Source organism: Serinus canaria, chromosome 3 (assembly GCF_022539315.1).
Source record: "Serinus canaria isolate serCan28SL12 chromosome 3, serCan2020, whole genome shotgun sequence".
Classification (NCBI taxonomy): Eukaryota; Metazoa; Chordata; class Aves; order Passeriformes; family Fringillidae; genus Serinus; species Serinus canaria.
In genome coordinates, this window is record NC_066316.1 from 55,443,396 (window position 1) to 55,464,558 (window position 21,163).

At 36.4% G+C, this 21,163-nt stretch overlaps 1 protein-coding gene across 11 annotated transcripts in view; it reads left to right on the forward strand.

The window, feature by feature from the left end:
- SYNE1 (spectrin repeat containing nuclear envelope protein 1) overlaps positions 1 to 21,163 on the forward strand; it is a 289,839-nt gene that overhangs the window by 103,964 nt on the left and 164,712 nt on the right. For all 11 annotated transcript variants that reach the window (XM_050973206.1, XM_050973205.1, XM_050973201.1 and 8 more), the window contains exons 28-41: positions 437 to 604; positions 2,128 to 2,304; positions 3,583 to 3,723; positions 4,796 to 4,956; positions 7,722 to 7,872; positions 11,166 to 11,393; positions 11,935 to 12,033; positions 13,508 to 13,695; positions 13,801 to 13,924; positions 15,015 to 15,181; positions 16,398 to 16,551; positions 16,824 to 17,452; positions 18,083 to 18,262; positions 19,720 to 19,870. In XM_050973206.1, coding sequence (XP_050829163.1) covers positions 437 to 604; positions 2,128 to 2,304; positions 3,583 to 3,723; positions 4,796 to 4,956; positions 7,722 to 7,872; positions 11,166 to 11,393; positions 11,935 to 12,033; positions 13,508 to 13,695; positions 13,801 to 13,924; positions 15,015 to 15,181; positions 16,398 to 16,551; positions 16,824 to 17,452; positions 18,083 to 18,262; positions 19,720 to 19,870 — 2,718 coding nt within the window. The remainder of the gene's footprint in view (positions 1 to 436; positions 605 to 2,127; positions 2,305 to 3,582; positions 3,724 to 4,795; positions 4,957 to 7,721; positions 7,873 to 11,165; positions 11,394 to 11,934; positions 12,034 to 13,507; positions 13,696 to 13,800; positions 13,925 to 15,014; positions 15,182 to 16,397; positions 16,552 to 16,823; positions 17,453 to 18,082; positions 18,263 to 19,719; positions 19,871 to 21,163) is intronic.

The window sequence follows — 21,163 nt, forward strand, 5'->3', positions numbered from 1 at the left end:
TCAGCACTTTAATGTATTTGTGATTGACCAAAACACTGCTCAGGACAGTCTAGATGGCAGCAAAATTTTTTTGTATGCTGAGTAATGCAGGTGTTTTGGAATCTGGGTCAGCCTGCAAGGATAAGGGAGGAGAGTGTGTGTTTTCTAAGTGATCACCAGTAAATAGCTGTCACAGCTGTCACTTGAATAGCTATTTGTCATGTGGCAGTGTAACAGGGAGTATGTCTGAACAAGACAGAGGTCTCCCCAGCCACATTTTAAAGCTAGAGACACTTTTTCAAGGTAAAGTTAAAGGTGTCAAAAATGCTGGAGATAAAAATGGTTTAAATATAATAAAGTTATTGTGTTTTTGGAAAGGTATTGCAAATATAAATGTACCCTTAAAATACAGATGTGTCTTTCAACATAAAATACTTAAAGTTATCTGTGATGTTAGATTGAAAATACCTTGGGTGCCGTTGGAGACTGTGTCCAGTACAAAGAAGAAGTTAAAAGTGCAATTGAAGAGTTGATCAACAACTCTAAAGAAGTCCAAGCAGAGGCTGAAAAGATCCTGGATACAGAAAGTTTATTACAAGCTCAGCAGCTACTGCTTCATCATCAGGTAGGGCAATTACTCATGTCCATATCCAATTTATTTTAAAATTACTAATTTATGTAATTACAAAATTTTGTTACGTCTATTAATATAAGTCTTTATGTTTAAACTTGAAAAAGTTATAAAGGAAACAGTCCTATATGGCCTAGAATTGATTCCTTTTAATGAAAAATGTTTTCAGTATCATTTCAATGTTAATTGTCAAGATTTATTTCACATGGGGTTTTGGGACACAAAACACTGAAAAAAACCTTCATTCGCTTTAAATTTTGGGTGAGTGTACTCTGCAGATATGTAGACTCTCCCTTTTTACCTTTTTATAGCTTTAGTTTCAGATTCAGTCATGGTAAATTGGGCACAATTCTGGCTTTGGAAATTTCTCTATTTTAGCAGTTTGATGTGGCCCCAGCTCTAAATATTGGAGGGAAGATGTTGCTGCTCTAGCCTCGTTTCCTTCTCTGGATAGCCATTTTTGTGACAGATGGGCCTCCATTCTGTAGGAGTAGAACAGGAGGTTTTTAATGCACTGATAATGGATCAAAACATGCACAGGCTAATAATCAATGGTATGGCTTGCATACACCAAGAATCATGGCTTTTAAGGCCAAATATGGGAAAATAACTTTTTGAGCTGCTCAAGAGAGCAGCTAATGAGAGCTAATGAGACTAGGAATCATTTACTGCCAATGTTTAGACATTAGTTAAGTTTTTTATGTTAACATCTGTTTCTGTGGAGTCAGCTTAGTGCTGACCAATCACTAACTCTTACCTGTGTCTTATCCCAACTCTTTGGTGTTTATAAGCACTGTTGTATGTGTTAAGGTTTGTATTCCTTCTTTAAACACTCCACATTCCTTATCCATTTTAGGAGAGGTAGTAGAAATAGTTAACTTCTCCTTGAGCTCTTTTCCTTGCAGTATGGAGTCTACCAAGGCAGAAGCAGATTTTGACACAGACCTGAAGGTACCCAGAGTAGAATTGAGCTAGTTGTGAGTTTCCATAGCAAGGCTGGCTGTGTCAGACTTGTCATGAAGGAGAGAGAATGTATTCTCAGAAGTTTCTGATAGTGCTACAAATCAGAAAGACCTCCAGGACAGAGTTACACTACCTAACCACACTCTGCTGCTCTCTAAGAAGGCTGATATATTGCTTTGTTCACTCTGAGGCTCCAACTTGTGCCTCAGGAGAGCAGAGCAGACCTGGATTCAGTCATGAGGAATACATGCACCTGTGACTCCTGCTGTGGTTGCTCAACTGCTGCAGCTTCTGCTTTCTCAAATATGCTTTGGGTAAATGGCCACATTTTCACTCTTTTTCTCCATGCACATGCCACAAAAGGCAGCATTTGACATTTTGATAACTAGGGCATATACTTGATGAGTGTGAGACTCTCAAGAATAGTTGCCCATTTGCCCCTTTGTCTGTTACTCTCATTGCATGCCCCTGCAAAAACAGAGAGGGGCTGCATCATTCCAGTTTCCCAAAGGGGCTAAAGAGTCTAATCATTGCTGTTGGATGAATCCTTTTAGCAAAGGACAAGGAGACTCCGTGCAAAAAGGCAAGATGTGCAAAAGCAGATTTCCCAAGCCAAGCGGCTGCAGATTGAAGGTGGGCTGCCCAGCACAGTACGAGAGGATTTACAAAAATTAGAGGGAACATTGGAGAACATGCAGCAGACCATGGAGAAACGGGAAGAGCAACTGCAGGTGGGTGTTTTGCTTTTGGAAATAAGACCTCATGCTTACTTCTTCCTCATTTTCTTTTTTTAAACTTAGTAAAACCCAATTTTTTTTTTAATATCAAAAAACTGAGCTCATTTTCTCACCTTTGACTTTTGGTCCTTGGGGGTTTTCATGATCACTACCTCTATGAAAACTTCTTAAAGCTGTATAGCTCTTAAATAATAAAGAAATAGCATTCTGGCTAGAAGTGTTTGAAAGTCTCCACTATTCAGTCATAATACTTAACAATTTTAAATAATTTATCTGTGAATTTATTTTTTGATGTCTCTTTTCCGATTACTAAAGATGGCATTGCTCTTTAGTTGAGTGTCCTTCAGCTGGATAATAGGTTTTTAACACCTGATGTGCAAATATAATCCTCACATCTACAGTGTGAAATGCATGCTGTGATCCTAAATTTAAAGAAGGGGAAAGCCACAGGGAATTCAAGTGGATTGCTTCAGCTTGTATAACTAATGATGGACTGAATTGGGATTAGAATTTATAGCTTCTTGCTCCCATATCTGGTTTGCTTTTTACATATTTCTGAGCAGAATGTTAATCCAAATGGCCACTATTCCGTGCAAATGTTGAAAGTCACCAAAATTATTTCCCATGAGAAAATACAAGATGAGAAACTCAATCAATAAACCTCAAGTAACTTCTTAATATAAGCACTAATTAATGAAATAAATTTTTTCTCTAAAAATTCTCATGTGTAAAATCTTAATCTGTGCTTCAGAATCAAGAGAATATTTTTGTTTAAGCTGTCGTAGTTCTTGTGACTGGTAATTAAATGCTGTAGGTTAATCATAAGTCTACATCAGAAAAGAGCAAATAAGTCCTTATGTGTGATTTTCCTGTGAGTAGGGATTTTCTTCTAACATTTTACTGTAATTTATTTAATTAAAGAACTTGAAAATCCTTTTGATATTTTTTACTACTTGTCACCATAAGTATATGCATGTATTACTTCAGATATCTTACAGGACATAAGATTTGAGTATTGCTGGTAACTTAGAGAACAGTGCTTTTTTTGCACAGCATAATATGAGTCAGCAAACATTCAAGGAAAAAAGTTTTATTTAGTTTAGAAGAGTTTCATCTACTCACTGTTGAGTGGATGGCTTCTCAGGAAAAATTATTTTATTTTGTGTCAAGACTTTCTCTTTTTCCTTTTTCAGTAATGTACAAGGAAAACCTCATTTTCTCTCCTTTGATCTCCTTGTGTTCCTTTTTTGGTTTTGTTTGTCTGTTTTTTAGGTCACAATAAATAAATGGGAGCAGTTTGAAAGAGACAAAGAAACAGTAGTAAAATATCTCAATCAAGCAAGCTCTGTACTTGAACGTATCCTAAACTTTAGCAGTTTAGAGAGCCTCTCCTCAGAACTGGATCAGACAAAGGTACTGGCTGTGTGAAATGCAGGAACTGAGGTGTCCTTCTGCCTTGCTTCTCAACATGGGCTGAGTGCATTGCCTTCAATCTTTGCCTGATTTCCCATTAATGCCCATGCAAATTGCATATACAGATGAGTGGTCGCGTAAACTTCCCAGAGGTAAAAAGTCATTTTGTGAAAAAAACACAAAGGATATCTCAAAGTCTGCATCTGAAGCTTATAGTTAATATAAGCTATAGATATCTATAGTTAATATAAGATATAGTTATCTGAAGCTGAAAGTTAGTATTATTTTGAGGACATCCCATTTTATGCTCAATAATCACCTACACTGGTAATCCAGTGTCGAGCACTTGCATGTCAACGTTATTAGGGTGCACTTTGGCAAGGCTGTGTGGAATGTGACAAATGGCACTCTTAGACCTGAGAAGAAAAAGGAAAGATGTCTACCCACCCCATGGACAGAAGCCATAACATGCAATTTGTCCTTAGTAACACAGAATTATCCCAGCCCATTTTATTTACTGCTACAGAAGTAATAACAGTGCTTGTTTTACTTAAGTGCCACGGTTTGCACACCACTGTTAACCTTTGATGAAGGCAATAATAAATTATACCTACCTTGGTTATGCTCAGCATCAGCTTTTCTGGTGTGTGGGTTCAGTGTTTGTGACAGAAAATAATTGCTAAACAAAGTGAAAATACAAAATATGAGGTACTGCAAAACCCCCTTGGTGAATGGTGCGATTGAAAAATTAAGTAAAGATGTATATTATCCTCTGCAATGCAAAAATAAATTACTTGAAGAGCTATAGAAAAAACTTTGATTTTTTGAGTTAAAGACTTTTGCACTTACAACATCCCTTGATAAATTTAATCAATCTAGTTTGCTCAAATGGACTTTTCTTAATGTAACATAAAATTGACTTCCTTCAGAGATGTTTTTATGTATTTACATATTCAGAATATACATGTAGGACATGGGTACTTTTTTCCAACCATAAACATTGAGGAAAAATACTTTTTGTGTAAATATATGAAACTCTCTGGTTGTATTAATACGTATTGCATCCTTACAGGAACTTTCTAAACAAACTGAAGCAATGGCAGTACAGGCTGAGAATCTGGTGAAGAATTCCTCTGAGATACAGCTTGGTTCAAAGAACAAGCAGTCCCTTCAGCATCAGGCAAAATCAATCCAAGAACAAGTGAAAAAAATGGAAGTTACTCTTGAAGAAGAGTATGTTCTTAACAAGTCCTAATATTTATTCTTCACTATAAGATTGTATCAGATTTCCAGACTACTTTGTCAGCGTTTTGTGTTGTCTCATCAGCTCTGTCATTTACTGCTTTCTCTGGCATAGTAACCAAGCTACGGTACCAAATATGTCAAAAGAGCGTGTGCAAACTAACAAATTGTTTTCTTTTAATTATATGTAGTTCATGAACTTAGTTACATTTAACCTGTCACTTTAAGCCCCAGTCATGTGAAGAAGGGATAATTGAGCTCATTCTTGAGGTACTGGACTCTTTTGGAAAGAAAAAGTCTCTTTTGGAAAGAGTATTAGAGCAGCACATTTACCACATTTGCTTCATTTTTCAGTATTCCACTTTCTCTATAGGAGTGTCAAGAAGTGCCTTCACCTTAGCTGAATGCCCAGATTGTATTGCACGGGCAATATCAAAAGCTGCTTCTGCTGCCAAAAAAAAAGGCATAATTTTCCAGATTTTGTTTAAAAATGAAAGGTTCAAACTCCAAGGAAATCTTGATAAATACTTGTAGCTTTTTGTATTTTTAAAAAGTTATTCCCTTCTCTCAAGTGAGTAATTCAGTTATTGAACTTGTTACTCAAATTCATGATGTTGCTATTCTCATTTTATCCCTATACAGATCTATTTGTATGTATGTATGAAATCAGTATTTTTGCATACACCAGATCTGATACACAAGTCATAGATACCTGTGCCATTTATATTTTATCTTACTGGAATTACTCTCTTGAATAATGTGCTGTAAAAGATTAAGCAGTTACCATCACCTCAGAGTATGAGCAAAGGGCCATACCCAAACAATTGGGTTTTTTTTTCCTCATAATGACCACTGTCATGGTAATCAGATTTTAATTTAGTGCTGCTTTCTTCCTGATGTGAAAGAACAGTTATAAAGCAGAACAAATACCCTGTGCAGCAAATGGTGGTCTGACCATTTATGTAATGCTGTCTCCAACATGAAGTGCTAGAGTGATTTGCAGTCAAATTCTACCATCTCTTACTAAATACTTTACATATTATTTTCTCCACTTTAAGAGAGAAAACTAGTATGATTTTTCAATCTATGAAATTTAGCCTTCCAGCAATGAATATTTGCTTTTTAAATAAAGTAATTTATTTTTAAATAAAAGTCATCATTGATATACCCTTTCAGTGTAGATATGAAATAGGTTTTAGTTGAATGTATGGATTATACAGAATGTCTGTGGTGGTGTGACAGATAATAAAAAGCTAACCTGTAAAAGATGCAAATACATACAACTATCTATAGGGTGTCTACAGGACTCATAGTAAGTATGAAAGAGTTATATTTTAACTTGCATCATCAATAAAAATCTTGGCCGAGTATTTTAAAGTGAAGTTATTCCAAACTCCTAAGTTAAATAGTGTGCCAGTGAGCAGGAAAAGGAGAGAAACGTTTGAGCAGCTCTCCACTGTCAGCTGCTCTAACAACTTAGCCCATCTGTCTTCCAAGGCAACCATGCAGAGCTGTGCAGTGTGTTTGGGGTTATATTCTTTACAGTCTGTGGCTTTCTTAAAGAAACTCCAATGAAGGCGTGCAACAGCAGTTGTACCACTGATTTGGTCCCTGCATTCTGATTTCCAGCTTTATTTTCATGAGCTGACTTGAGTGAAATATTTTTGCACATTGTTTTCCTACAAATAACTTGAATTTGCATACACTCTTACAAGTAAATGGCTGTTGACTTTTTTTTTTAATTTTGAAAATAAATAAGAAAAAATAAAAAGGCCAACTTTTACATTTTTAGGCTACATCTTTTCTTAAAGCTTCCTCTAGCTTTAAGGAGGGGGGAAAAGTTAAGAACTTTTTACGGTGGAATGGTTTTTAGGCTATATTTAGAAGGAAAATGTATTTTGAAATTTTGTAATATTCAAACTTTTATGATGAAACTTTGATATTTTCAGTGAAATAGAAAATACGTGTTTTGCAAGCTGTGTGCAGAGCCTACATTAGCACTGGTTTCAGTTACTTGAAAGGAGCAGAAACTTGTATATTGGAAGTTAATGCTGTTAGGCCTTGTATAATGGCCTTCTTGCTTGTGACAAAAAAATAGGTGCTTTGTTTGCAATCTTAGACATAGAAAAATCAGTCATAATCTGTCTCTGTTTAACATACCTATAATGTAAAACTACTAACTCTAAGGGAGTTGAGTCACATTTGTTGTTGATTCTCTGGCTTGGTAGGAAATCATTGCCACAGCAAACATGAACTTCCTAAAAGAGGTGGAGATTGCTGTTACACAAAAGCAAGATCAATAAAGCAGTCAAGCATTGGTGACTGTGTGTATGTCCACATTTAACTGGTTTTAATCATTCTGGTGTAGGGACTAAGTTATGAACACCTATGCACTCAGTTATCTAAATATTTAGATTTCATCATCCCATATTATTTCATAGAAATTTCATCCTGTTGATGTTTCTTTTCCTTTCTCTTCCCACTATGATGAGATTCTTGTACAGCTGATGAATAAAGCTGTACTTTCTTTTACCTCTTGGTGTTCCCTCAATTGCTAATGCATTTGTTTGACTTTTGGTGCATGGTCTAGAGAACCATGTTTGAATTTAGATGCACAACTTGATCCTCTAAAACTAGACCTTTTTTAAATTACCCTCCTGTAGATTACATAAGTTCCATTTTTATTTTAACAAGAATATTGGCAGCTTCATTATATTAAACTGTTTATTCTCTCTAATTGATTTGGTTAATTTTAGTATTAAAAGCATGGAAATGGTGAAAAACAAGTGGGATCATTTTGGCAATAATTTTGAAGCTCTGTCCAACTGGATAGCTGAACAAGAAAAAGAGCTGGAAACTTTGGAAACATCATCATCTCCTTTGGACATACAGATCAGCCAAATCAAGGTGATTGGTTCTTGTTATGTTTAGTATTAAAGCCCCATTTAGCTGTTATTTTGCCAAAGGCCAAATGAGAAAAGAGACATTTTCCATGTTTCAAAAGTACCATGATTAAATGATGGCACATTTTGTACATAAATACACCAAGCAGTAAGGTCTTTATAAACTAAAGGACAATTCTTACAGGCTTCCTTCTCTTTTAGTGTTTAATTTACATATATGAAGTCTTTATGTGTATGGTTAAAAACATAATTTATACCCTTCTCATTTTTTGAGTAATCTCAACAAAATAGCTACATAAATACAAGTTTGTTTTTTTTTTCAACATACAACAGCTAGTGGCTATAGAACTTGATTTTAATCTTGCAAGCTAAAGTTATTACTTGATTTGTGTATCTTTTATGCTGAATTAATAAAGAAACTATTGTTCTTGATAGCTTGAAAACCTACATAACATTTACTGTGATTGTATTGCACTGTCTTCAGTTCCATGTACATTCCTGTAGTTACACAGTGGTTTAGTTTCAAATTGCTGACTGAGGTGCATATTGTCTCCAAGCATTTAATCTCAAGGGCTGACTTTGTATCCTTCCACAAATGGAAATGTACCTTCCCTGGAATGGCATGTTTCTAAGGGTGCAGAGTTTTTGAATAGGCAGTGCACATTGCCATTTTCTTTTTTCTGTGACCTACTTGTTCTTCAGGAGGTGCACAGGTGTGCAGCTGCTTCCAGACCAGCTTGAGACTATTTCCAAAGGATCCTATTAGGCATTTGTTTCATGTGACAGAAACAGTTTATCAACAGATTATCCTGTTCTTAATTTGTTCACAACTTTACAAAGACTAAATAAATAAAATCTCTTGACTTCATCATTGAATAACAAAACAATGTTTGAATTCTTGCTTTATCACCACAGCAATTCAAAACCAGTTTCCTTTTGAAATAATATGTATGCACTTATTCCACTGGCATACATTACAGTGTTGTCCTGCTTTTCTATAGTTAGTGGACAGGATTCCAGTGTTTAAGACAGAAAATAAGTGCACCAAATGATGCTATTATTGCATTGCAGTGTATCAGTTCTTGTCTGTCTAAATGGAGCCTTAAGTCCTACTAGCCTATTCCAACCATGTTCCCAGAAAGGTTGTTCCTTACTGTAGATGCAGACAAGCAGTGATTTTTACACTGCATTGAAAGTTTCTGAAAATTCCATCATAATTCTTACACATATAAGCACCGTGGTCAGCAGATGATGTTTATGAACACCTGAGTGAACAGATATAAACCAGAAAATCCCCCACATAAGGCACGGGGTACATCATTGTACCTCAGGTGAACTAATGAGCTTTATGAGCTGTGATATGTGAAACTTGTCATCTCACCTCCAGTGCATGGACATAGCTGGAGATCTGCTTCAGCAGCATTGCTTTGTGCCTGATTTTGTAGAGTTTTTTTGTTTTGTTGTAAGTTTCCTCATGAGCTACTCTGTTTCACAACACTAATCAGCATACTTAGTATATAATTTCTACTACACCACATTAGTAAGGAACATTTCAACATAGGGCAAATGCCAAAAAAAATGTAGTGTGCTCCTTGACACCTTTGGCTGACCAGATAAAAAGCTTGGGGTCAGCTGAATGTAATTATCCTACATGATAGTGGTAATATTCTGGTTTTGGTGACACTGATTGCAAAGCCTCAGTGACTTCAGCAGAGCCAGATTTTCACCTACACATTTCTCTGATATTCCTGGTGGAACAAAATGACAGTTATCACAAGTAGTTACCATTGGTGGCAGACTCAGTGCGAGTTTGAAAGCCTCAATTATCCACCTTCTTTTATGTAACTGAGTGAATTTAACAGAATAGCGTAGGAGTGAGAAAGCACTGCCTCATTTGTATCTGCTGCATTGTTAGATAATTTCAGCTTCAGGGCTGCAAATCCAGTATTTTTCCTCAGCAACACGTTCTTGTGCAAAAAAAGATATTTTATAATCCAAATTAATTCAGAATATATTGCATAAAGAGAAACTATAAATTCTTATAGCACCACTTTTTTTTTTTCTGACAGTCACCCTGCTAATTTTTGACTGAATGTTGCAGCAAGCCACTCCTGAGCTTTATAATGGCTTTATGAGAAAGAGACCATATTTTTATCACTATTGTATTAGAAGCTGGGCACTGGCTATGCTTTGAGAGTGCATTTTCAAGAAAGTTTTTGATTGCTTTCATGTATATACATATTCTAACTTTTTTTTTTTTATGTGAGAATGCTATTGCCTATGTCAATTACAAAGAACTCACTTTGATCTTTCAAATCTCTCCCAATGGATGTTTTCCATTGCTTTTGAGAGCTCCATGGACATGATATATCAGCAGTAATTAAAAAATTGTTGTGAAAAAAAGCTTAATTCTAAATTCATTGGTGCCAACTTTATAAATAGGCCCTGAATGAGAAACACTGTTTCTTTTTTGGATGATGCAGCTGCCAAGTTTACCTCTAATTTGTAATAAGACAAGTACAAAATAATAGGAGACAGTTGCTGTCATGTAGCTGCTGAAATGTAAAGCCAGTGCAATTTTGTCTTATGCATTTACTAAGTGAAATTATTTAGACAGGACAGATTAAAAAAATTGCTAAAAAACCACTATCACCCTTGTTTCATGACTTCCTACTTATACTGCAATGTGGTTCTTTATTTAGTGTTCTGCCTAAGGGCACACTCACCCTAACTTATGATCTAATTAAATTTATCCTTTATTATACTGTAGTATTTTAAATTAGTAAAGGAAAGCCATCTCTACTACTTTCTAATCATGGCGTGTTTTATTTGGTAAGTGCTTGAAAACCTATTAAACATAACTAACCAACTGTTGGGGTTCAGCTCCTTGACAATGCTTTTTCAGTGACACAGTCATGTTTTTCCATCTTCTATTTTTAATCTTAAAGAGAATTGTGTACTACCTTCCTGTGACATAAGAGATGCTAAAGTATGAGCCATCATGTCTGCTTGAAAATATGCACCTCAGCCAATTCTAATTGCTCTTCATACACACTGGTTCTAGGGCAGCCTATATTTTAAACCTTTGACAGAGACAGTTTCAAAATGAAAAAGGGTATTTACAGGTCATATTAAAGACTTTGGTAACTAGTTATTTCAAGTGGTCAATGAACTCTTCTCCTATGTAATTTTTGATGAAGGATGTTTGTAGCATAGAGAAAAAAAAGGAACTGGAAAATATTGTTCTAATAGTTAAAAACTTAGTTTGAATGTTTTTACTATTGCTTTACATTTTAGGATATTAATAAAGAGATAGATGGTAAAAAAACTGGAATTTCAAACCTAGAAGAGGAAGCCAAGTCTTTTTCCCAGTTTGTTACCTCTGGAGAACGTGCACATATTAAAGCCAAACTGACTCAGGTCAAAAGGTATTGGGAAGAGCTACGAGATCGTGCACAGAGACTGGAAGGAACAATCACAGGGAATGCATCAGCACAGCAGAAATATGAAGAAAGTCTTAAACAGGTAGATTATGAAAAATCTAATGGATTGTTTGCAGCAATTTATAGAATTGCTCTATATTTTTCTAAAATTGACTATAAAATGCATATTATAACAGGATGGACTAAAATAAATAAGCGGGCTTGTAAGGTAATTGCAAGACCTAGATACATAAATTTGTGCTTTGAATAACCTAAAAGGCAACCTCAGAAATGCAGTAAAATATACAGACTTTATACACATAAAAATTATGTTGTCTTCTTGAAAACCCATGTGATTCTCCTGGATATTGCACCAGTGAACCACATCCATACTTCTTATAAACACTTTTAGCTTCATTCTTTGGTTGACAGAAGGTTGTAAAGAAAATTTAAATATTATTATTGCCGCAGCTGCGAGGAACTGAGCACTGTTAGCATCTTTTAACTTCAAAAGGCATTCAGCACTACAAAGGCTTAGGATATAAAATTCTCTTAGCAGCAAACATTTAAAATATGTTATTTAAAGAATCATTTATGTAATTCCTGCTGGTTTTAGCTTCTGGTTTGCCTTTGTTTTTTTATAGGTGCAGCAGTCAGTGTCTGAATTTGAAGCTAAGCTGGCTGAGCCTCTCACCTCGTGCTCTTCAGCAGCAGCAACATACGCAGCTCTCCAGGACTGCACGGTGAGCAGGTGGCCAGCTGTTCCTGGCCCTGAGCCCAGGGACACAGTGTCACACTGACCTCCTTACAGGAACCCCAGAGCAGGGGCTGCCTGATGCCAGACAGCTCAGGGCAGGAGGCAGGGGTGACCTGCCACCATTTCAGACAGAATTAGAAAGTTTCTTCCCCAGTCTAGGGGAAAAGAAAGCCTAAAAGTACCACTTAGTCCTTCAGGTTATTGGTTTTAACTTTGTGCATCTAAAACATTATGAAAAACAGGAGATAAGAAACAAGTCTGTTAGGCATTTTTCCTCTAAGGTTTTCATGAAACTTGGATTTTAGTATAGGTAATCTGTTAATAAAGAAAGTATATCCTTGGAAGTAGTTTTTCTTGGACAATGAAGAGACTGGACAGGGTTTCAACTTAGAAAGTTTTATCTGTGATGCTAGGAATCAGTGGGTATTTGGATATTTGGTTCAGTCCATTGCAAAAGGGAAACAAGTACTAGATTGGTATTCAAGCTACAAATAATCCCATCTCAGGGAATTTGGTTTGTAAATTCTGTTAAGTTTTTTCAACAATAATCATAGCCTTTCTTTCTAAGAAAATACTACATAAAATTTCAGTCATATTGTTCCTGCAGTAAAATGCATATAATATCTTCTGAACTTAGTGATTGATAACTGCTTACAAAGGTTGTTTTCAGGGGGGACCTGACCTTTCTGCTTCAAAAAAGCTTGATACTAGTTGAGGAAAAATATTTTGCATATGGAGAATTTATTTAGACAGCACTTGTAATCATCATTTTTATTGATATTTAACATTATGAATATGCTGAGTATGCTGTTCTAAGGTTTTATTCTCTTTAGGGGATCATGATGGTTAAATATCTTGATGTGGAATTATCAGCAACTTATTCCTGTATAATTAACATTTCCTCTTATACATGATTTCTTGTAATTATAAAAATTACTATTGTAATTTAGCTAATGCTGACAGAAGTTCCAAGAAACTCTTCCCTACTTCTCCCATGTCATGACATTGGCTGCAAGTCTGGCAGTCCTCACCTGTTGGAGTGAGGTTTTGAGTTCACCCTATATGAATTAGATCAACTCTTAAACAGGCGTGATTAAATCAACTCTTAGGCAGGCGTGGGGGAATCGCAAGTTTTTCCCTGAATTTGGAGCTTTGTCCTTCATGGATGATGCAGTGTCACATGCCCATTCAGGAGATCTGACTCTTGTTGCAGAGTTTTTTCCCTTTAGCACTGTTCCCAGGGAATTCTTTTGCCACTGCAATCCAGTTCATTGGTATGCTGGGAGCACGTGTCCCTAGGGTGGACCTGAGCAATATCTAGGCTATGAAGTGACTTCATGATCTGATGGATGTAGCATGGCTTCAAACTTATGAGTAGAACTAGAGCATTTTTCCCACCATTGTTACCATAACTCTGTTGTTTATGTATGTGACTTCTGTTCTTTCTACATGTTCACTAGGACCTTTGTCATTCTGTGGAAAAACTGAGCAACCCTCTGGCCTCGCTCTCAGCCGGTGTCCGAAAGGTGGCCAACAAAGAAGAAGTTGCTCAAAAGGTCACAGCATTACAGCAGAAATATGAAAAAGTGCTGGAAAGTGCTAAGGAGAAACAGAGCTTGTTAGAGAATCTTCTGGCTCAGTGGCAGAAGTGAGTAAACTCCCACATCTGTTGTGGGGGACACAGAGACCTTCCTGGGCTCAGTGTGTGAGGCTGAGAGGATGACTTGGTAACTCCAGGCTGTGATTTTGCTAGGCAGGAGAAGGAGCTGTCTGCCTTCCTGGCCTGGTTGGAGGGGTGTGAAGCTGCAGGCAGGCCTGCAGAGCAGTATGTTTCTGCCGACAGAATTAAGCTGGAAGGTGAACTGCAGGCACTGCAGGTATGTTTCAACTGAAATATTGTCCTTCTGCATTTTCTGGTGTGTTTCTGTGTCTTTTAAAGGAAGGAATTGCTCAATTATAGTCTGGCAATCAATTGATTCTGGGCTGTGCAAATCTCCTAGGAGATATTACATTATCACTTGCTATTTCTCAATGACTTTACTATTACTTTTAACTATAATATGCCAGCTAAAGAAAAAAGGAAAAAGGTGCCTTGGTATATCCTATTATCTATCAAGGAAGGACATCAGTCTGCTTATTAGAAGATCCTTTCTCTAGGGAAATTCCTTTATGAGGCAATACTTCTTTTCTTTTTTTTTTGCATGTGAGGAAAGGTTCTCAGATGAAAAAAATGCTTGAAGGTTTTGAAATCGCAGTGGAAGTCTGGTTCTGATTATTTTTTTCAAATACAAGACTTTCAACCTATTCTAAATTATGCCTTCCCTTTGAATTTTTGCCATTTGTTTTTAGATTATTATGAAGCAGTTGGCCAAACATAACATCTTTTATACCTTCTTCCTTGAAGACAAGTAGAAAAGGAAACTTAATTCAGGGTTTGGGTTTGGTTTTTTTGTTGTTGTTGTTGAGTGGTGTTTTGTTTGGGAGTAGTTTGCTGGGGATTAGGTTGCTTGTTATTGGGGTTTTTTGATTTTTTTCGAGGGTTTTGTTTGTTTGTTTGTTTGTTTGGTTGGTTGGTTTTTTAGTGTTTTGCTTTTTTTGAGCCAGTTTGCAACACTTCCTCACAATTTTATTTCTGCACACAAAATCTATTGCAAAATGTGGTGTCAGTTTTAGCCACTGCCATCATAAAATAAAGCCATATATAAAAGTCATACTTTGTCCTGAAGGAAAGAAAAATACTAACTTAGATGAATCCCTACTGAATTTAACTGTCCACTGACCTGCTTGTCCCAAAAGGCCTCAGTTCCTCCAAGAATTTGCCTCTGCTCACTCACTTGACTCAAAGTACTGTGCTGGAAATCTGTAGCTGTTTTTTTTTATTAGTTTTTGTTAGTTTTTATTAGTTTTATTTTGCATAATATGGTGCCATGCTTCAGCTAAAAGCTTTTCCTTCCATTGTCATCCCAGGATTTGCGAGCAGATATTGAATCCCGTACATCTGTCTATGAGAGTCTTTTACAGTTAAATGAGTCGCTGTTTCCAACAGCTTCAAAGCAGTGTGTGAAAGCAATAAAAGAAAAATTTGAAGAGCTGGATGAAAGGTGGAAAGCTTTACCACAAATCGTTGACAAAAGGTTTGTGCTTCAGAGTGGTTTTTACTTGGTAAAGTAACCAATATCCAGATGAGGAAGCCCAATCCCAAATTGTGTTTTTTTACAGTATTGCCATTAGGAAGACAAAGGTTTTAGAGCAATACCAATCCCTGAACTCCCAGGAATGGGGGGTGGGGAATCCCACACATTTATGATGCCATCTTTTTGACATACACCCCCGATTTTTTTTTGCTAGAAGAGTCTGAAGGAGTACGGGGCAGGAAATGAAGGCAGTGTTGCATTTCCTCAGTTCCAATTTCCTAAGTAAATTCCATAATCTCCAATAATCTGTTCTTGATTGTTTCAGTTATATGCTTTATTTTGTGCAAAGCCACACTATTGTAGTTTTAAACTCACTTTGAAATTCTAATTTGCCATAAGTACTATAAGTGCTCAGTTGTTAGGCTGCTGGCTCATGTTAAGCTCAGGAAAACTGATCCTTTATTTCAAACTGTATGTTATCATATGTTTAGATTTCAATTCTTTCCATAATGAACACACATTTTTGCCATTTGTAATGTAGCTTAAATTATAGATCCTGATCAGTGCCATAATCTTCTAAGTGCTTTGTCAATATGATTGTTTTACAATATAATGATCTTCTACATGTTGAAAATTAGGAAGAAAAATTTCTAAGCAAAATGGAAGGTAAATGATGAGGTCTTTTTTAAGGTCAAGGTTTAGACTTGGTACTTAATTCTGCTGAGTGCTCGTCTGGACAGATACTTGTTTTGAATTATGTTCTGATCAGACTTTACCCTTTCCTACTTCAGAGGAGGTTGAATATGAAATTCCTCACTCCCAGCCTAAATTCATGAGAGTCATACTTTAATTCAGTGTTTCAGATGCTAGGCAAGATTCGCTATGACTGAAAATCAAAGTTTAGCTTCCATCAATGACATTGTCTTTGCTAGGATTACGCTTATAAAGAAAATTTGAAAAACATACCTTGGTGTTTTGGAGCACCTCTAACAGTTGATAAAAATCAAAGAATGGTAACAGGAAAGATCCAAAGGTGTTTTCAAATGTTATGTTATTCTGCAGAATTAAAAAATCAATATGGCAAACTAGAGTAGCATTTCCTACTTTCCTTGCATCTGGCATTGATTTGAATGCTGACCAGTCAGCTGTGGGTTTGATTTTGGGAAGTGATTAAATTGCATCAAGTGCTTTCATATTTACATCTGACATTCTGTAGGATCAACTTCCTTCAATCACTTGTTGCTGAGCATGGGCAGTTTGATGAGCTCCTGCTCGGGTTTTCAGACTGGATTAAGCAATTTCTTGCTGAACTACAAGCCACTTCAGAGATAAACACGGCTGATCAACAACTGGCTGCGTCTCACAATAAGGTAAACTTCTGGATGTAAATATTAAAGACGAAGAAATTGTCCAGTGCATTTGGCTAAATACTCCTCTAGAACTAGCAAGTAATGCATTTATGCTGTTGCAGTCACGTACAGACTTGTTATTTGACAGTTTTAAAGCAAAATTGTAACCTTGAACTTTTCCTACTGAAAACCCCTCAGTAGAACTTGTTTCACTCGTATGTTCAGTACTAAAATGTTTCCTGAGCTCTTGATTTGAAGAAGAAAGGCAGCTCTGTTTTCTTTCTTTCACATAGAACCACACAATGGAAGTTGAAAATAAGAAACAGGAGTTACAAAGTCTGAAGGAGCATCTAGAGAAGTTGGGTTCTTTCAGCAGCCCAGAGGACCAGCAGACATTGCAGGGAAAGACTGAAGATTGCTTTCAGATCTTCCAGGAGGCGAGTCAGATAACTGGCCAAAGACAGGAGGCCCTGGATCAGTTGGGAATGTTCCTGGAGCACCACAGTGCTGTATCAGGAGTGCTCCACCAGCTGAGGCAGACAGTGGAGAAAACAGGAAATATGGATAAAGCTAAATCTGAATTACTGGAGAAGGAACTCAATGGTGTTATTAAGGATCTTAACAAGTTGGAATCCAGTGCTATCGGTTTGGATGGTTCCCTTACTAAGGCTCAGTATCATCTGAAACACAGCATTTCTGGGCAGAGGACCTCCTGCAGGGCTATGGTGGATAACCTGGGTGTGGAACTGGAGACAGTTCAAAACCTGCTGGGAACCAAACAAAGTGAGGCAGAAGCTCTTGGAGCCTTGCAAAGATCTTTCATGGAGCGTAAAGAACAGTTACTGAAGAGCATTGAAGATACTGAGGAAAAGGCTGACAAGGAGGGCCTGAAGGAGACAACACTACAAGCCCTCCAGCAAAGGTCAAAACATTGGCACTTTCACACTTGATTGCAATCTCTAGACCTTTTATGATTCATTGGAAGCATGTGCATGTTTTCTACCTGGGTACTTTATTTCTTGCCAAGCATGTGTATCTACTTAATAAAATTTTGTAAATAAGTGAACTATTTGGATGCACTAAACACTAAGCAAGTCCTGCTAATCTTTTGTATTGAAAGAATAGTCATGAAAGTCTACATTTCAAAAATATATTTTGTCCTAATGAATCTAAGATCCAAACAGCAATCAGAAATCCCATATAACATAACTATTTCTGCCTTGCAGAACTGAAGATTGTACATGGGATGATGGAATTAAATACACTTATTGTAATAAAGTATTAATCTTAATATCTGAGTATATTTCCAGGTGACTGTTTGAGGGGGAGGTACATACATATCTATATGATTTTATAGCAGTGGATGTGTCAGAAAAATTACATTCTGATCCCAGTTCTAGCAGAAAAAGGCCCCTAATTATTGTGAGAAATATTAGAAAAAGGGAGTTTTATGCACAGAAATGCTAAGAACAACTGTTTCATTCTTTCTTTCTCCTCTCTCTTGCAAAAAAAAAAGAAAAAGTAAATTTGAAACTGGTCTTTTAACTTGCAGATTGAGGGTCTTTAACCAGTTAGATGAAGAATTGAATTCTCACCAGCATGAACTCCAGTGGCTCATGGACAAAGCAAAACAAATAGCCCAAAAAGATATCACACTTGCTCCTGAGAGTGACAAAGAGATAAATCGCTTAGAATCTCTGTGGAAGGATACCAAGAAAGCTATACATGAAAAGTAAGTAGATCTTTAGCTTAAGCTAAGAAAGGAGAAGATGGGGAACGAGACACAGTTAGTGCATGTAATATCTTCTTACTATATTAGTTACAGGGAACAACAGGGCTTGTAGGTTAAATACTCAGTAGAAGATGGAAACACATTGCTAACAAGAATTTTTCTACCATTTATATTTATAATATTAATAAGGCCACAGGTAGGTTCTCAGTACAGTATGACAGATATACATTTTATTACATACATGCTATATTGCATGTTAATGTTTTCTGAAAAATAAGAATTCTCCACTGAGTTTTTGCTGTCACTCTAGCTGGCACATATTCTCCTTGTAGCACAAATTTTCATTCCCTATTGGTTATGTGTTTCTGACAGTTCTATATTTAGTGGTCCTAGATAATGTTTAAATTTGAAAGATATTTCTATCTGCCCTAGGGGATGGGTTTTTACTAATCATTAGTGTGTAATCAATTGCAGTGTTTGTGTATAACACAGATGATCAGTTTTATCAATGAAAGTTGATGATGAAAGAAGCTAAAGAAACCAGAGAAAGTTTTATCATACCCCTTTCTTTATCTTAACTGCCTCATGATCATCTTTAAAGGAAACTGGCAGTGTTTTCTCTCTCACATAGACACAATTTCAGATCCTCCTGAACCTGCTTATTTTGGAGAGCTCTTTGGAGCATTCAGAGAAGAGCCAGTTTCTAAAACAGTTGCTCATCTTTTTTAACAATGTCATGATTCCCGAAATCCTTTCATAGAAAAACACTGTTTTACAAATAGACATTGCATATATCCAGAGTATCAGTTTTGCTTGTCTCTCTTCAGCATAAACACCAGGAATGGATTGAATAGGTCTTTTTCCTCTGTCCACTGCCTGGGCATACTAGAGAGAGGTGGGACTAAAATTAGGCTTGCTTTTAGCAGAAAGCTAATTTATTCTCAGTAGAAAGGAGATAAGTTGAATATAACATTTTAGTCCCAAAAGCATGCATCTGACAACTGGAGGACAAAATAGGCAGACCTTAGTGTGCATTGCTTTAGTCTTTATTTCTAGCTCTTTTTACCCAAAAACCACTCCATGTTAAAGAAACAAGTTGTTGGGGTTTTTTTTTTTAATTAACTGTGAGTGGCACAATTGTTATAATGTGGTTTTCAGTCAAAAAGATGCTGAACTTAGGAACTGAGAAGCTTGAATTCCAGTTTCAGTCTTTCGCTGAAGTCAGTTGCTTTAGTATGTGATACATAAGAGATGGCAATTCAGTCATGTCTCTTCAGTAAGATGTTTTGTGATGGATCAACAGTGGATTTGTAAACCCAAAATATTAAGAATTCCTTGGCTGCCCAATTCTTGTTTAGCACTGCATCCTGGATTTCCCATGGTGAATTGCTCTGTCATGTCCTCTATCCTTCAGAAACATGACAGCAAGTGGTACTAACAGCTTTTTCACATTACAGAAAGGAGCAGTCCTGTGTTCTGATTGATCTGATGAAGGAATATCAGAGCTTGAAGTCAACAGTAATGAAACTCATAGACAGTGCTAACAGTGCTTCTGTGACAAAATCCATATGGAAGGATCATGAAGATGTCAGGCGAACATTATCAAAGGTAATGACATATATTTTCCTTTGAGGAATTTTAACAATTTTTTAATTGAATTTTTTTTTTTTTTTTTTTTTAAAGATGCCCTTGAGCTGTGTTTAAAGCTCCTTAAATTCACTTATCATACAGAGTTTAAATTGTACTGATTATGATGAGGAAAGAATACAGCCCTTTTTTGCATTTTGGTGAGATCTATTAATCTGTTGTTAATGGAAATACAGATTCTTAATATAAGGAAAGCATAAGTGGAAAATAGTGGAAAGCTCAATATAAAATACATTGAGAATATATTCCTATCATAGTATGAAAGGATTGTGCTAGTCAACATACTTCAATGTTTTTCTGTATTGGGTAAATTTTGGAATAGATAAAAGGCCACCAAAAAAACCCATGAATTGCACACATTTCCAATGTGTAAAATTTTTGTGTCTGCCTCTTTCCATGAGAGGACTTCTGCCATGGTGTAAAATGTTGATACTAGCCATTGAGCAGAGATAAGGTATTTGGATCCCTACATTGCATTAATTTCACTGGACTGTATTTCAAAAATACTAAATTCTGCTGTCCATCAGCCTGCCAGGATAAACAGTTCTGAGTTCAGTTCTCTCTGTTCCTTCGAACGGTAATTTAATTTGGAAGCCTGTTGAGCTCTTGATTCAAAGTCTTTCAGTCAGATCTGTATAAACCTTATTCTAAACTGTGTGTATTTATGGCCTTTTTCTAATAGACATCTTGAAAGAAGAAAAAAGCCAGAACAGAGCTCACTAGTCTGAAAAAGAATTTCATTAACCTTCCACGTAATTCCTTTGAGCCTTGGGCTGAGGACAATTCCCTGCTGCAGCCTTGGCCACATTTAGGCCAGAAGAAGTTTGAGTGCAATGAATGTTTTGGCCATAGTGCATAAAGACTAGTAGCTTATTGTTAGTACTGCTCTCTAGTACTTGCTGTAGAAAAAAGCATAAGATTCTTACTGTGATCAGGTCTCAGCATCTCAACTTTTCAATGACAACATAAATATTTCTCTATGCCTAGGATTGCAAACTTAGTAGCCCTGAAGATTTTGTCTAGTTCCTTTCTGAACTCATCTGTACTTTTGTTTTCCAGAACGTCTAGCAGAGATTGTGTTGTTAATCCTAAATTTTATTTGCAACACCCTCTGTTTACCTTGCTATAACTCCTGAAGTGGTTATTCAATAATGAAGAATGGAAAGACAATTAGAAAAATGAAATTTTCCTAAGTCCAGAAAATACCTGGTTCCCAAGTGGAAGAAATTCAAATTTTTTTGCTGTCACTTGTGT